The sequence below is a fragment of the Cynocephalus volans genome, chromosome 12, assembly GCF_027409185.1.
Source record: "Cynocephalus volans isolate mCynVol1 chromosome 12, mCynVol1.pri, whole genome shotgun sequence".
Taxonomy (NCBI): domain Eukaryota; kingdom Metazoa; phylum Chordata; class Mammalia; order Dermoptera; family Cynocephalidae; genus Cynocephalus; species Cynocephalus volans.
In genome coordinates, this window is record NC_084471.1 from 26,839,103 (window position 1) to 26,856,210 (window position 17,108).

The 17,108-nt window shown below is 38.6% G+C and overlaps 1 protein-coding gene across 1 annotated transcript in view; it reads right to left on the reverse strand.

Moving 5' to 3' along the window:
• CFAP54 (cilia and flagella associated protein 54) overlaps positions 1-17,108 on the reverse strand; it is a 302,389-nt gene that overhangs the window by 141,680 nt on the left and 143,601 nt on the right. The window contains exons 40-44 of the mRNA XM_063115642.1: positions 14,637-14,789; positions 12,786-12,980; positions 5,256-5,343; positions 4,749-4,958; positions 1,489-1,555 (exon numbers count right to left, since the gene is read on the reverse strand). Of these exons, the coding sequence (XP_062971712.1) occupies positions 1,489-1,555; positions 4,749-4,958; positions 5,256-5,343; positions 12,786-12,980; positions 14,637-14,789 (713 nt within the window). The remainder of the gene's footprint in view (positions 1-1,488; positions 1,556-4,748; positions 4,959-5,255; positions 5,344-12,785; positions 12,981-14,636; positions 14,790-17,108) is intronic.

Below are 17,108 nucleotides of genomic sequence, written 5' to 3' on the forward strand. Positions count from 1 at the left end.
TATTTAACTCAAAAATCTATGTTCTTTCCACCATACCAAGCTATAAGTAGAGGAAATGACAACTTATTTCAGAAGCCTCAGTCAGGCCGTGGCAGTTCCAAATTTTTAACTGCATTAAATGAAAAGATGATCTGTTTAATTTGACCAATATTTCTTGGGTAATTTATATCACCAAAATTGTACTAGATGTTGGGGAAACAAGATGAATACACAAAACCAAATTTTACATTTAGGAGTATTTTTTTGTTCTCTTAAATAATTAATATTTCTTGATGATAAATTCATTATAGAATTATTTTAATGTATAATCAGGAAAGAAATTCAATCAGATTATTAAGGTTATGAGGTATCCTACTCTAAAATACTATGTAGCTGTTGAAATTTTTAATTTCACAAATTTACTTTAAAAATCATAAAAAGAATTAACAGGCTTTTAAAATAAATCTCACCAGCTAATTTTTATTTTAGGTGTAGTATTATTAAGAAATTATGTCCACATTAAGCAAAAAGTTAAATTTTTTTAAAACCACGTATTTTCTAAAATATAAGCAGCATTATCTTCAAGAACCAGGTTTATGAGAAAGTAAAGAACGCAGTATAAAAAGTTAGACTCAGATATTCATTCCCTTTGCATTCTTGCCTTTTCTACCTCTGTCCTTTGAAGCACAAGCAAGAGGCATATGGAAAACAAGAAAATTAAAAAGTCTTGCTGAGATGAAACTAGCCAAAAAAGAAAAAAAGGAAATTGAAAAGTTGGCCTTACATTCAGAGAACACTTTCCCAAAGAACTTATCTATTTAGATTTTATAAGCCATCAGACTCCTCTGATATACAGAACTAGGGTGCACATCCTTCAAAGTAAACAGAACCTTTAGTAGACTGCAAAGGCCTCTAGCTACATCCCAGAATCTCAGAATGTCTTGTATTTTAGATAAAAGCTCCTTTCTTCTTCAGTGAAGTCAAACCAAAATCCTGAGAACTGCGAACACATCTCTTCTGTAGTCTTCAACTTATTTCTTGCCTTCATTATAGGATATATTTTATATCATGTAACCAAGCAAAACTTTATTTAGAAGTGAGTTAACCTAAGGCAACCATTTGGAGTCAAACAGACTGGCTTCACACTGATCACTAGTAAAACGATTTTATTAATGACAGGAGACTCAGTTTCCCTATCTGTAAAACTCCTGCAGTCTAAAGGAGAAAACAACTCTGCTGAATATTAAAGATGAAGTTCAGCCAGCAAAGGAAAGATGGGCTTGTGACATTTAATCAGGGTTTGTTTTATGAATAGGAGAAACTACTGCCCCTCCCCCCCCTTTTTTGGTGGCTGGCCGGTAAGGGGAACTGAACCATGGACCTTAGTGTTATCAACACTGTGGTCTGACCAGCTGAGCCAACCAGCCAGCCAATTGCCCTTTTTTCACTGATTGGATTAATGGTTGTGCTACTATAGAGAAACATACATAACATGTCATGTTATGTTACCTGAAAGAGTAACGCAGACAAAATGCAGCAGTTGGTTCTCTTTCTAACGTTCAATTTCTTAATAAATCTAAATACGTATAAGAAAAATAAACTGATTAGTAGACAATTTTCCAAAAATGTTTTGATATAAATATGTCTTTAGAGACACAAAACATAAGGAAATATATATATAAGTATATAAGAAAAATATAAAAAAGAAAATAAAAATCACCTATAATCCTACCAACGAAACATGATTGTTGGTAACATTTTAATCAATTTTCTTCTAGTTTTTTTTCTATATGTAGTTATACACACATAGAAACACATACAGACATGCACACTTATTAAGAATACAATTATGCAATACATGTTATAAACAAGTTTTTCATTCATAGACATAATGAACTACATCATTATTTTAAGGAACTTTAATATTTTATCATATAGATGCACCATAATGTAAAAATATTAATCTCCATTTCAGTTTATTCTAATACTGGGTAAACATTGTTGTACCTACACTTTTGAGCACTTACTTTATTAGTTGCACTGGATAAATCCCTAGAAGTAGAATTTTTTGGTAAAAGGAGGTGCACAATTAAGGCTTTTGATGAATATGGTTAAATAACTCCCCCCAAAGATTAAAGTAATGTATTTTCTCTTCAGCTGTATATTATGGAGCCATTCACAACATTAAGTATCACCACCAAAGATTAATGTCTCTCTATTTACTACTGTTTCATTTTATGTTCCTTAGAAGAGTTTGAATTTTCTTTAAATGGGTCTCGAAATTTGCATTTGCAAACTATAAGCCACATTACTGTCCCCTAAGTCTTATATTTAGATAAAACCAGTCAGCTTTACTACATTTATAACATCTATCTGAGTTCAGCTTCTCTGTGTGGATATTTGAGTGTGATATTTCGCAGTGGGGAGAAGAGTTCCCTCTACTGAAGAGAGTCAAGGAGAACAAGTCCCTGTTGACTCATCTCCTGTGAAGGCAGACTTCCAGCTGGGTAACCAGGAAATGACCTTCTGTTGGTTGAAAAGCAATAAGCAATGAAGTTACTACTGTAACTTCGGAGGCTAAGAGAAGCTGGGTGCCCTCTGGCAGGAATGCTGTAGCTTTTCCTTTCCAAGCTGTGAAACTTCTGCAGCCTTTCTGTTCCCAACTGCCAAGTTCTACTAACTCATAAGCTCAGACTTGGGTGGGGAGTGCGTGTGTGTGTGTGTGTGTGTGTGTGTGTAAGTCTAAGGATGTGTGTGTGTGTGTGTGTGTGTAAGTCTAAGGATATGTGTGTGTGTGTGTGTGTGTAAGTCTAAGGATATGTGTGTGTGTGTGTGTGTGTAAGTCTAAGGATATGTGTGTGTGTGTGTGTGTGTGTGTGTGTGTGTGTGTGTGTGTGTGTGTGTAAGTCTAAGGATAAATTCCATCCTGGGAATGCAAAAAATCATACTTGACAGAGATTTAAAATCAACTATGCTTAATACTTCTAAAGTGGTCATTTCTTACTTCCCCTGCCTGAAATGCTAATTTTCTGAAAACAATGTGATTATTTGCTTAAAAAAAAAAAAAAATAGGAGGTTTTCTGTTTTTTGTTTGTTTGCTTTTTAATTTGCTCTACTGTTCAAAATATTATGCAAGCTTTTCTCACCACACCCTATAGGTAAGCTAAAGAAGTAACTGGAGAGATAAAAGAAACCAGAAACTCTAGCCTCTTCATACTTTTTAAATTTCTCACATTAATCAAATATTTAAGATATTTGTGAGTGCTAACTATGTATAAGCCATTGTGATAGATATTCACATATGTGTGAATGTGTGGTAGACTGAATAATGCCCCCCCCCAAAAAAAAATCCACATCTGAATCCCCAGAACCTGTGAATATGTTACCTTACACAGCAAAAAAGACTTTGCAGACGTGATTAAACTAAGAACGTTGGTTGGGGAGATTATCCTGGATTATCTAGGTGGGTCCAACATAATCACAATTGTCCTTGTAAGAGAGAGGCAGGAGGGTCCGAGTCAGAGAAGAAGTGAGGACACAAACAGAGGTCAGAAACAGAGAAAGAAAAGAAGATACTAGGCTGTTGGTCTTGAAGACAGAAGATGTGGCTATGAGCAGGAGGCTTCTAGAGGATGAAAAAGGCAAGGAAACAGATTCTCTCCTAGAGCCTCTAGAGGAAGCACAGCCCTGCCAACAGACCGATTTTACGACTTCTGAACTCCATGACAGTAAAATAATAAATTTCTGTTGTCTTAAGCCACTAAATTTGTGGTAATTTGTTACAGCAGCAACAGGAAACTAATATAGTATGCAGGAACTTCAAAAAGTTCATGGAAAACTAGAATTGAAAGATAAAATGAATCTTTCCATGAACTTTTTGAAGTACCCTCATATATGTTATGGGCCAGTTTGTGTCCCCTCAAAATTTACATGTTGAAGTCCTAATCCCCAGTAATCTCAGAATGTGACTGTCATGGGAGATAGGGTCTTTAAAGAAGTGATCAAGCTAAAATGAGATCACTAGGGTGGGTTCTAATCTGATACGACTGGTGGCCTTTTAAGAAGAGAAGATTAGGACATGGGTATGAGCACAGGGATGACCATGTGAGGGCACAGAGAGAAGACGGCCATCCACAAGCCAAGGAGAGAGGCCTCAGAAGAGAGCAATGGGCCAACACCTTGATCTCAGACTTCTCCCCTACAGAATTGTGAGATGATAAATTTCTGTTGTTTAAGCCACCTAGTATGTGGTGCTTTGAAAGGGCAAGCCTAGCAAACTAATACAGTCTGTCAGGTAATTCTCACCACCAGGATTTACAGATGACACTGAGACTCAGAGAGAATGAGTAACTTGTCAAGGGTCATAGGGTTACTAGGATGCCCTTGAATTAGGCCCAAGTCAACCTGCCTCCCACAGTTATTCTTGCTCCCATACCAACTGTTCATTCACTCATTTGTTCATTCAATAAGTAGTCGTGGAAAGCCAACTCCACGCTGGGCACTTGGGACCCATCAGTGAATAAAGCAATGATCTGTGCCCATGTGATACTCCTATTTGGGGGATCGGGGGGGTGGGAGGTGTTATAGGAAGAGGAGATGGTCATGAACAATAAACATCACAAACAAGTAGGCTGTACAACTCTGTAGGACATGGACATAACTGTCCAAGAATGCAGCACATGGGGGGCATGGCATCCTGCGTGGCACAAGGTGGTGCCCCACAGAGGAAGCCAGCAGCTACCATGGGATCATCACACCCTCACACTCACTGTGCTATCTTTGCTGATATGACTGCTCCTTGCAAACACCCCCAAATGCCAGCTTTTGATAGAAATTCCTCACTGTAGTCTTTGGAACCCGAAGGTGAATAGCTGTTGGTGGTGTCGCTGAGGGGGGTGCCAAGCTCTTTCCATGTATGGAGCATATCTGGTTTTCTGAATATGTCATCAAGAGCTTGACACCAACACTTAAAAGCAGCCCTAAAAGAAAAACAAAGCATCAAGCAGTACGTTTTCTGAGACCTGTTATTAAATCTATCTTCCAAGAGGGAAAGCAAATACACTGAAGGAACATTTCCATCACCATATTAGAGAATAAATCTACACCATTCATTGCTCATAACAGTTTCTCTCAGGTAGCATATGATGAATAAAACGTAGCAATGTGGTACAACTGAAGAATTGAAATTTATGAAAGACAATATCTTTTCACATAATTAGGATTTTTACCAAACAAACAAAATGTTTGCCTTGTTCTACTGATTCCTAAAAATCTACCTTTCCTTATGCGCAAAGATGAGAAGACTTCCGAGAGTATGCAATGCTTGAACTTTAAGACTTCTTTGATTGCTGGCTTGGAGAACGTCTGCATTTTTAATCAAATAAAAGAATAAATGTCAATTCCTTAAAAAATTTCCTTTATATTTGCAAGCATATTTTAAACTGCATTATTCCTTAACTGTGTAGACCACAACAAGCAAACTGCAATTTAATAGTGCCTTCAAATGCCACACATTATGTATACACAGAGAGAGAGCAAACAGTGTTCTGTGTGAACACAGAGGAAGGGGTGATTGGGTCTAACAGACAAGAAACACAAAGGCTTCACGGAGAAAGTGGAATAAAAGTCAGGCAGGTAGAGATGGTAAAAAAGACAAACTCAGAAAAAGCGGATAAGGGGAAAAGGTATATATGGGAATATAGGGGAATGAAGGGCATGACTGGAATACAGTGTTCCTGGGAGGGTGGACTGGGAGTCTGAGGAGAGATGTAATGCTCAGATGATGGAGGCTTCTGAGTGCCACGGGGAGAGATGTGGATGTTATCCTACAGCAGATGGGAAGGCCCAAAGGGTTTTTTAGCAAAGATGTGATGGTATCACAGCATATCAGATTTTTTCTTTTACCTGAATGCAGAAAACATACCTTTAATAACATGTAAATTTTTTTGGTTTTCTAATAAATGCTAGGGATGGGTAGCCAAAAAACCCAACCCATGTGGTAGTGACTTCTAATGAGGACAGTACTGTTTCCTAGAGTGTATTTTAGAAATCTGAGGAAGGGTTTTGTTAGTTGTCACATGCAGCATCTCCTGGTAATTTGGAGGTGAAGATCAGGGATACTGGATGGCCTGCAATGCACAGAAACTTCCCCCACAGCGACTAAAGAGATGAGAAGCCTATTTATAACCGAGTCTAACATCTAACTTTATTTTACACATAAAAAGGGTATTTTTCTAAATGCCCTGAATTTTCCAGAAATGCAACCACTGCAGTACTTTGTTTTGTTCAGAACTTTACTAAGATTTATTTGCCGTTTTAGAAAATCATGTCAACAAACTTAACAATGCTGATAGTACTTGAGTCACTGACAATACACCTATATCAGTCTGCACTTGCAGTTGTCACATTCATCGTGATTCTACATACAGGACATCAGCATCTGACTGCTTTATACCTTCTAATGCCTGAGCATTTACATACTAACACACAGATTCTTATATTTAAAGTGGTTTTGTTTTATTTATCCCCTATTTTATATTTACACCTTCATAATGATTTTTTTTTAAATAATGTGTGTAGGAAGAATATAGTGAATATAAATTTTATTTCAGGAAGTAAAGGGGGAATTACAAAAAAGGGGAACATTGGGTCTACAATATGGGTTGAGATATACTAATGAATTTGTAGAAAAGCCAAATCAAAAGGAAAACAAGAAAAATAAAACCACCTGAGATAGAGCAAAGGAACATAACAGTGTCCCCAGCCCCACAAGGATTTCACAGTTCCAGTTAAAGGGGGATGGGCAGAGGGTGGCCTAGAATCTCACAATGGTGACAGCCAGGCTGGGAAGGTGGGTAATAGGAGGGGCCGGCTGCAAGCCCTCTCTATCTCCAGACTGTTCTGTCACTGCCTAAAAGGATATTATGAGCCCTGCCTAGTGCGCTCGGAGAAGGGAGACATCCGGCAGGGGAGGCGGGAACTCCACAGGGACCACACTGCTACAGCGCGATCCAGCAGCCCAGCCCAATGTGTACGGAGCACAGAGACATCCAGCAAGGGAGATAGCTCTGTAGAGTACACACACCCTGTGGGGGGGCCGCCGCCATGTGATCCAGTAGCAGGTAGGCTTCACTGCCGCCACCCGGCTCCATCCCAAGGTTGGCCTAGAACGCACAGAGCAGGGAGACATCCTGTAGGGGAAGGGGAAGCTCTGCAGAAACCACATGCTCTGTGGTGCCTTGGTGCATCCCAGCAGCCCAGGCCAGAGTGCACGGAACAGGGAGAAGTCCTGCACAGGAGGTGGAAGCTCAGCAGAGACCACACACCCTGTGGTACCACCCCATGATCCAGCAGCCCAGCAGAGTCCAAGCTGACCAGAGAGGTGGCTCCCCGGAAAGGCTCAAGACCCAAGGCAACCACACACACAAGGCACTAGAGGCCAACTGAGCAGTCACGGAGGTAGCCATACCAAAATGGCAACCACAGCAACATCTTAGTTAGTCAATAGTGTCAAACCTGTGGACTGTGAAACCCCCTGCCACAATGAATAAACATCAAAAAAAAGATACCAGAAATATGAAAAATCAAGAAAGTACACCACCAAAGGGTAATAACTGTCAAGATCTAGATCCTATAGAACAAGAAGCCCTTGAAATGTCTGACAAGGAATTTCGAGTGATAATTCTAAGGAAAGTAAATGAGATACAAGAAAACTCAGCTAGACAACACAATGAAATGAGAAAAAGTATACAGGACCTGAAAGAAGAAATGTACAAGGAAATCAATGCCCTGAAAAAGAATGTAGTAGAGCTTGCTGAGCTGAAGAATTCATTCAACCAAATAAAAAACACAACAGAGAGTTTAACCAGCAGGCTTGCAGAAGCAGAAGAGAGAACATCTGACCTTGAAGATGGGCTGTTTGAAATAACACAGGCAGACAAAAAAAAAAAAAGAAGAGAATTGAACACATTGAAGAAAATCTAAAAGAATATCAGACAACCTTAAGTGCTCAAATATCAGAGTCATGGGTATTCCAGAAGGGGAGGAAAAAGGAGATTGCATTGAAAACATATTCAACAAAATAGTGGCAGAAAACTTCCAAGGTATAGGAAAAATCATGGATCTTCAGATCCAGGAAGCTCAAACATATTCAACCCAAAAAGGTCTTCTCCAAGACATGTTATAGTCAAACTGGCAAAACTCAAAGACAAAGAGAGAATCTTAAAACCTGCAAGAGAGAAGCATCAAATCACCTATAAGGGAGCCCCAATCAGGCTAACATCAGACTTTTCATCACAAACCCTAAAAGCCAGAAAGGAATGGGATGATATATATTCAAAATACTAAAAGACAGAGATTGCCAGCCAAGAATACTCTACCCTGCAAGGATATCCTTCTGAAATGAAGGGCAAATAGTATATTTCTCAGACAAACAAAAACTGCGGGAGTTCACCACCACACGACCACCCTTAAAAGAAATTCTCAAGGGAGTACTGGGTTTGGTTCCTGAAAAATAACTACCACTGCCATAAAGACCCAAGAAAAATCAAAACCCACTAGTATAATAAAAATGGCATTCACGAAGAGAAAACAAACAAACTCTATCTACAACCTAAGGAACCAACAAACACAGAAACCAAACAGTAAATCAGAAAGCAAGGAACAAAAGACACCTAAGACAACCAAACAATCAATAAAAAGCTAGGAATAAATCAACATTTTTCAATAACTCCTCTTAATATAAAAGGCTTAAATTCCCCAATCAAAAGACACAGACTGGCTGACTGGATCAAAAAGGAGGACCCAACTATATGCTGCCTACAAGAGACCCACCTCACCCATAAAGACTCACATAGACTAAGAGTGGAAGGATGGAAAAAGATTTACCATGCAAACAGAAAAGAAAAACGAGCTGGAGTAGCTATTCTTATATCTGACAAAATAGACTTTAAACTAAAAACCATAAAAACAGACAATGAGGGACACTACTTAATGATAAAAGGACTGATCCATCAAGAAGACATAACAATCATAAATATGTACGCACCCAATGTTGGAGCAGCCACATTTATAAAACTAACTCTATTAGACCTAAAGAAGGAAATAGACACTAATACCATAATAGCAGGGGACCTGAACACCCCACTGTCAATATTGGGCAGATCATCTAGACGAAGAATCAGCAGAGAAAAACAAGATCTAAACAATACTCTAGAATAATTGGAATTGGCAGATATCTACAGAACATTCCACCCAACAACCTCAGAATATTCATTCTTATCATCAGCACATGAATCATTCTCCAGGATAGAGCATATATTAGGTCACAAATCAAGTCTCAACAAATTCAAAAAAATTGGAATTATCCCATGTATTTTCTCAGACCACAATGGATTAAAACTAGAAATCAATAACAAATGAAACTCTGGAAACTATACAAACACAGGGAAATTAAAAAGCATTCTACTTAATGACATATGGGTCCAAGAAAAATCAAGCAGGAAATCAAAAAATTTATTGAAACTAATGAAAATAATGATACATCATACCAAAACCTGTTGGATCACATTAAATGCTCACTTCAGAAGAATGGAAAGATGGCAAGTGAACAACCTAACACTTCACCTTAAAGAACTAGAAAAACAAGAACAATCCAAACCTAAAGTTAGCAGACGGAAAGAAATCATTAAGATCAGAGCAGAACTGAATGAAATTGAAACCCAAAAAACAATACAAAAGATCAATGAATCAAAAAGTTGGTTTTTTGAAAAGACAAATAAAATTGACAAACCATTAGCATGGCTAAAGAAAAAAAAGAGAGAAGATTCAAATAACAAAAATTAGAAATGAAAAAGGCAATATTACAAATGACTCATCCGAAATACAAGGAATCATTCGAGACTACTATAAACAACTATATGCCAACAAATTTGAAAATCTGGAGGAAATGGATAAATTTCTGGACACACACAAGCTCCCAAAACTGAACCATGAAGAAGTAGAAAATCTGAACAGACCACTAACAATAAAGGAGATTGAAGCTGTTATCAGAAGGCTCCCTACAAAGAAAAGCCCAGCACCAGATGGATTCACAGCAGAAATTTACCAAACATTCAAAGAGGAATTGACACCGATTCTTTACAAACTATTCCAAAAGATTGAAACAGACGCAAATCTCCCAAACTCATTCTGCGAAGCAAACATCATCCTGATACCAAAACCAGGTAAAGATATAACCAAAAAAGAAAACTACAGGCCAATATCCTTGATTAATATAGATGCAAAAATCCTCACTAAAATACTAGCAAACAGAATACAGCAACACATACGTAAAATTATACACCACGATCAAGTGGGATTCATCCCAGGGATGCAAGGTTGGTTCAACATACGCAAATCAATAAATGTGATACACCAAATTAATAAACTCAAACACAAGGACCATATGATCATCTCTATAGATGCTGAAAAAGCATTTGATAAAGTTCAGCACTCATTCATGAAAAAAACCCTCTATAAGTTAGGTATAGAGGGAAAGTATCTCAACATAATTAAAGCCATATATGCCAAACCCACTGCCAATATCATCCTGAATGGAGAAAAGCTGAAAGCTTTTCCTTTAAGAACAGGAACTAGACAAGGATGCCCACTCTCACCACTCCTATTCAACATAGTGTTGGAAGTACTAGCCAGAGCAATCAGAGAAGAGAAGGAAATAAAGGGCATCCAGATTGGAAAAGATGAAGCCAAACTGTCCCTGTTTGCAGATGACATGATCCTATATATTGTACAGCCTAAAGCCTCTACAGAAAAACTCTTGGAGTTGATAAATGATTTCAGCACAGTAGCAGGATACAAAATCAACACACAAAAATCAGTAGCATTTCTTTTCTCCAATAGTGAACATGCAGAACGAGAAATCAAGAAAGCCTGCCCATTTACAATAGCCACCAAAAAAATAAAATACTTAGGAACTGAGTTAACCAAGGAGGTGAAAAATCTCTATAATGAGAACTAGAAAACACTGCTGAGAAAAATTAGAGAGGATACAAGAAGATGGAAAGATATCCCATGCTCTTGGATTGGAAGAATCAACATAGTGAAAATGTCCATACTACCCAAAGTGATATACAAATTCAATGCAATCCCCATCAAAATTCCAAAGACATTTTTCTCAGAAATGGAAAGAACTATCCAGACATTTATATGGAATAATAAAAGACCACGCATAGCCAAAGCAATGCTGAGCAAAAAAAATAAAGCTGGAGGCATAACACTACCTGACTTTAAGCTATACTACAAAGCTATAATAAGCAAAACAGTATGGTACGGGCATAAAAACAGACACACTGATCAATGGAATAGAATAGAGAATCCAGAAATCAACCCACACACTTACTGCCATCTGATCTTTGACAAAGGAACCAAGCCTATACACTTCAGCAAATGGTGCTGGGATAACTGGATATCCATATGCAGGAGAATGAAACTAGACCCATACCTCTCACCATATACTAAAATCAACTCAAAACGGATTAAGGATTTAAATATACACCCTGAATCAATAAAACTTCTTAAAGAAAACATAGGAGAGACACTTCAGGAAATAGGACTGGACACAGACTTCATGAATACGACCCCAAAAGCACGGGCAACCAAACGAAAAATAAACAAATGGGATTATATCAAACTAAAAAGCTTCTGCACAGCAAAAGAAACAATTAACAGAGTTAAAAGACAACCAACAGAGTGGGAGAAAATATTTGCAAAATATACATCTGACAAAGGACTAATATCCAGAATATACAAGGAACTCAAACAACTTTACAAGAGAAAAACAAGCAACCCAATTAAAAAATGGGCAAAAGAGCTAAGTAGGCATTTCTCTAAGGAAGATATACAAATGGCCAACAGACATATGAAAAATGCTCAACATCACTCAGCATCCAGGAAATGCAAATCAAAACTTCACTGAGATACCATCTAACCCCAGTTAGGATGGCTAAAATCCAAAAGACTCTGAACAATAAATGCTGGCGAGGTTGCGGAGAAAAAGGAACTCTCATACATTGTTGGTGGGACTGCAAAATGGTGCAGCCTCTATGGAAAATGGTATGGAGGTTCCTCAAACAATTGCAGATAGGACCCAGCTATCCCACTGCTGGGAATATACCCAGAGGAATGGAAATCATCAATTGAAGGTATATCTGTTCCCCAATGTTCATCATAGCACTCTTTACAATAGCTAAGAGTTGGAACCAGCCCAAATGTCCATCATCGGATGAGTGGATACAGAAAATGTGGTATATCTACACAATGGAATACTACTCAGCTATAAAAACGAATGAAATACTGCTATTTGCAACAACATGGATGGACCTTGAGAGAATTTTATTAAGTGAAACAAGTCAGGTACAGAAAGAGAAATACCACATGTTCTCACTTATTGGTGGGAGCTAAAAATAAATAAATAAATTCACACACACACACACACACAAAAGAAAAACCGGGGGGGTGGCGAAGAAGACATAACAACAATTCCTTGAAGTTGATAGGAGAAGCAAACAGAAAGGACATTGTTGGGTGGGAGGGAGGAGGGAGGGAGGTTTCAGTAATGGGCCACAATAATCAACCACATTGTATATCGACAAAATAAAAATTTTAAAAAATAAAAGGATATTATGAATAGACTCTATATTCAAGCTCTTTCATGACACTTTTAAAGGTAACATTTCAGGACCAGGTACAATCTCAACATTGATATGGAAGATCATACTGAAAATGAATACATATTGGATAAATCTTACCAATAGTTTGGTAATAAGAAGAAATTACAAGTCCAAGTTGTGAGAAGGGAAGTTTGCTTTTCTCCACTGAACTAAAAACTCTGAAGTGCTCCTGAGAAAGGTCAGGGGGTGTTGACATGTGCATCTCTTCTGTCCCCAGGCAAAATTCCACCTTTCCAGAAGAGAATCTTGAATTGTTTACTCCTCCTTTATCTCCTAAATTCAGGGAAAAAATAATAAAAAAGAAATTTTAAATGGAAAAAGAAGGGAAGTCGGTGGGGAGGAAAAACACAGAGCAAATGAAAAGAGAGAAGGAAGGAAAGATTTTGTATATAGCTAGGACTTCTCTGCAGTTTGAGGGACACTGTTTCCTTAAATCTAGTATCCAAAATCATTGCTGAAGATCCCAGGTGTGTGTGCAGGGGCTCTATACCCATGTTTTTTCATAAACAGCACTACATCAGGAGCACTCAGTCAGAAAGCAAATGCTGAGATAATGCTTTGCTTCTCGTGGGGATTGGTGGAAGTTACACAGCTTGAGTTTGCCTTTTTTAAATAGCTTCCCACAGTAAGATGTTAGTTTGCCTCTGCGGCAGAGACCTCTGGGGTAGAAGCAACTCAGATAGTTCTGGCCTGAAACAGGAAAAAAGGGTTGGGGGGCGGGGGGAGAAGAACTTGTCTCTTTATGAGATCAGAGAACATATAGGGGGGAAAAAAAGAAAGAAAGAAAGAAAAGGAAAAAATGTTCTAGGGGAAGTAGTCAAAAGTACCAGAGAGAGAAGCCAATATGGATTTTGAAGTCTACAGCCTGAAGACTAGTGATAAACTACTGAGAGTGTTTTGGTACCAGGTGAGACTCAGAGTGAGTTGGTATAAACCATTCTTACAAATTGCATTTGCTTTTTTTATTCATGCCGTTACCCATTGTTAATGTATGGAGTGACTGGAAGAAGATAAATGCAATATGGAGAGTTAATTTAATATAATGAGAGTCTGTAGACACATCACAGAAAGTGCTGGGAGGGTGATAAAAACAATAAGCAAATACATAAATATGTAAATAAATAAAACTGTTGGTGGTTATAAAAAATATTAGTCAAATTTCTAAAAGATCAGTTCAGTGGAAATTAGCATCTTAATTAGATATGTTTGAATCTATTTTTAATAACATTAAAACGCAATTATTTTACGTTTATTTAAGTCTATTATTTAAGTTTATCTTACTATTCTAATAAATTTGAACAGCAAAAATTATAGATATAAATTAAGATTTAAAAACATTTTTAAATAACTTAAGTGTAGATAATTCAGGATTTTTTCCCAGCCTAAATTTGAGTATACTCTTCTTCTCTGAGGTTACCACTTAACCACTCAAAGCCCTGCTTTTTTTGACTTCACAAATTGATAGATGCTGAGAAGGGAGAAAACAAATAAATATAATGTAACCAATGATAGTAAATATCTTGTTTTAAACTGAAAGAAATCTCCAAGATCAACAGATGTGATATTAATAAGAAATCTCATGGATACATATTTTTAAATGCATCCATTTCTTTGACACTGATAAAGTAGTTAACTCAGTATGACTCAATCCACGTACTTACAAAAGTAAAATAAGGAGACCATAACACCTGCAAAGAAAACTGTAAGAACATAGATGACGAGAATCAAACAATATTGTTTTTGCATCTACTGTATTCAAGGGAGTTTGCTAATTTCACAGTAAGAGAGAAGAGAAGACCCACTAGACAAGAAGAAAGGGAGTGGGCATGTGAGCGGGGAAGGACGGACAGACAGCAGGGCAGATGTGGCACATCCGCAGAGAGTAACCCACACGCATGAAGATTCAGGGATCTAGAACAAGCATTTTACCTTGTGTCTGTGCAAGAAATAATGAAAGCAGCTTTCTGCTGTGTCGGACTGATCTGTTATGATATTTGGATTTTTCCAGGGTCTCTCTAAAACATCTCAAAGTGTCAGTCACATCCACGGGCACGCAGACGAGCTCTTTGGCTCTGCTGTATTCTGAAAGGAAAGGGAGGAAGGTTGGGGATGAAGCGCTGCACAGAGCCAACTAGCAGCAAATGCGTTTCTAATTCAGAGAATGTCTTGGTCCCAACCTAAAGCTGCTCAATTCAAAGTCCCCAGATCTGCAGCAGGTGTTTCAACATTTGAATCACTTTTTTTTCTTTTTTACTTTTGGTATATTTGGTAGTTCTTTAAAAAAAAAAAAAAAAAAAAAAAAAAAAGCTTAGAAAACTTTTGGTTCTTATGAAATGCAAATAACTTTAGATCTTGCCAATTTTCCTTATGAAGCCTCCTACTTTTTCTTTTGCTGATCATAAAATATGAAATAATCTACTCCTTACAGCAGCCTCTTCAAAGCAAAGGAGCCTTGGGAAAGAGACGAAAGGAGAAAACAAAGAAGCCTGGAGATGGGTAATTGCTCTCTGAAGGGAAGAGAAAGACTGGTTCCTGATAGTGGAGAGTGCAGAGGAAAGGAAGAGAGGGTATGCAACTAAACAACTGCCTGGAAAGTGCCTGGAAAGGGCAGCTGGTGGAGGGAGTGGCTGCTGCAGGCTCTCTGGAGAGTGAGTGGCAGTCCTGAGAATTAGACTGCACATTTGTGCACACACCATGAAGCAGACCCAGGAGAGGGAAGAATTGTAGGTTTTCTTGCCTAAAAACAAAGGAATCTACTTCTTCCATTAGTTGAACAAATGGAATGACCTGTGCAAAATCTAAGGTCTTCGTAGCGTACCAGCTTACTAGGTAATGGAGCTGTAAGAGGTTAGGAGGCATGACCTTGCCCTTGAGAAATTCACAATCTAACCGAAGAGATAGGGCATTCCAACACTGGAGTATTAAAGTCAAATTTGCAGGGAGTACCTGGCTACATGCTAAAATGAGGGAAAGATGGAAGAGTGAGATCAGCGTAGGCAGGAAAGGATGAGCAAGAAAGACTTTGAGACAGAAGGTATGCCTGCTGTGTCTCAGAGGACGGAAAAGTGTTGATTAGGAAGAAAGTGCTGAGGGGTTTTAGATGGTTAGGATAAGTATAGGAAGAGCTAAACTTTATTGAAGACTTACACTATGTCAGGAACTATTTTAAATAATTTACCATGATTGTTTCGTTGATTCCTAACAACCACAAGAGGTACACACCATTACATTTTACAGATGAGGAACACAAGGTGTAGAGGGGCCTGACAGCTTCCTTCGGGGCACAGAACTAGCTTGTGCCAGCAGAGGCACAGAAGCAATAATGAGGGGGGTGAACTCAGGGTACAGTGAGATGGCATGGCCAGTCCTGCTGAACAAACAAGGTTTGCCAAGTCCTGAAGCTGTCACTGAGTGAGTGGACTTGATTCTCTTCAATAGGGAGCCAAGGAAAGGTTTTGAGCAGGACTCTGGCAGAAAAGAGCTTGGTGCTTTAGGAAGACTTAGACAATGATTGGATTCACAACTGACTGCAATGGAAACAGGATGGCGGCTGAGAGACCGCTGAGCTCTCATGACAAGGACATTGTGTAATCTAACATGACTAGGGTTGGGATCCATGGAAATGAGGACACAGGGACTGTTCCAACCTCAGAAGTTACAGGAATGGTTAGCTGGCTGTGTGGTAAAGAAGAAAGGGATGAGTCGCCTCTTCCTCCATCCTTTCGGGACCAATGACTTGCTTCCCATCCTCACTGAAGAAAGAAGCAATCCAGGGAGGTTTCCCACAGGCTCCTGCCACCAGCTGCCCCCCAGGGTGTGGCTCCAGAAACTCTCCTCCCCCTCCAAATCATCAATGTTCCCCTCTGCTGAATCATCCCCAACAACAGGTTTTGCTGTTATTTCTCTTATCTTTACAAAACAAACAAAACCTCTCTCCTGGTCCTGCTTTCCCTTCAAGCTACCATCCCATTTCTCCACTTTACACTAAAACTCCCCAAAAAGTATGTATTCATTGTTTCCCATTCTCTACTAATAAAATAATAATTCTCTCTTCATAAAATTCTCTCTTCCCACATAAATTAGGCCTTCCTCCTCTCTGGCTTAAAAGTCCTTCTCCAGCCTCACTGATCACTCCTTCTCAGTCCTCTTTGCTAATTCATCTCCATCAACCCAACCCCTTAACATTGTAACCCAGGGATCAATCCTTAGACTGCCTCCTTTTTTAAATTTGCACTCACCACCTTAATGATAGTACGTGGTTTCGTGGTTTTAAATAGCAACCATGTGCTGGCGGCTCCCACATTTATATCTCTGGTCCCAACTCTCCTGAAATCCACACCCGTCTATCCAATAGTCTACTCTGCCATGTGTCCGATAGACAGCTCAAACCTAACATGTTCC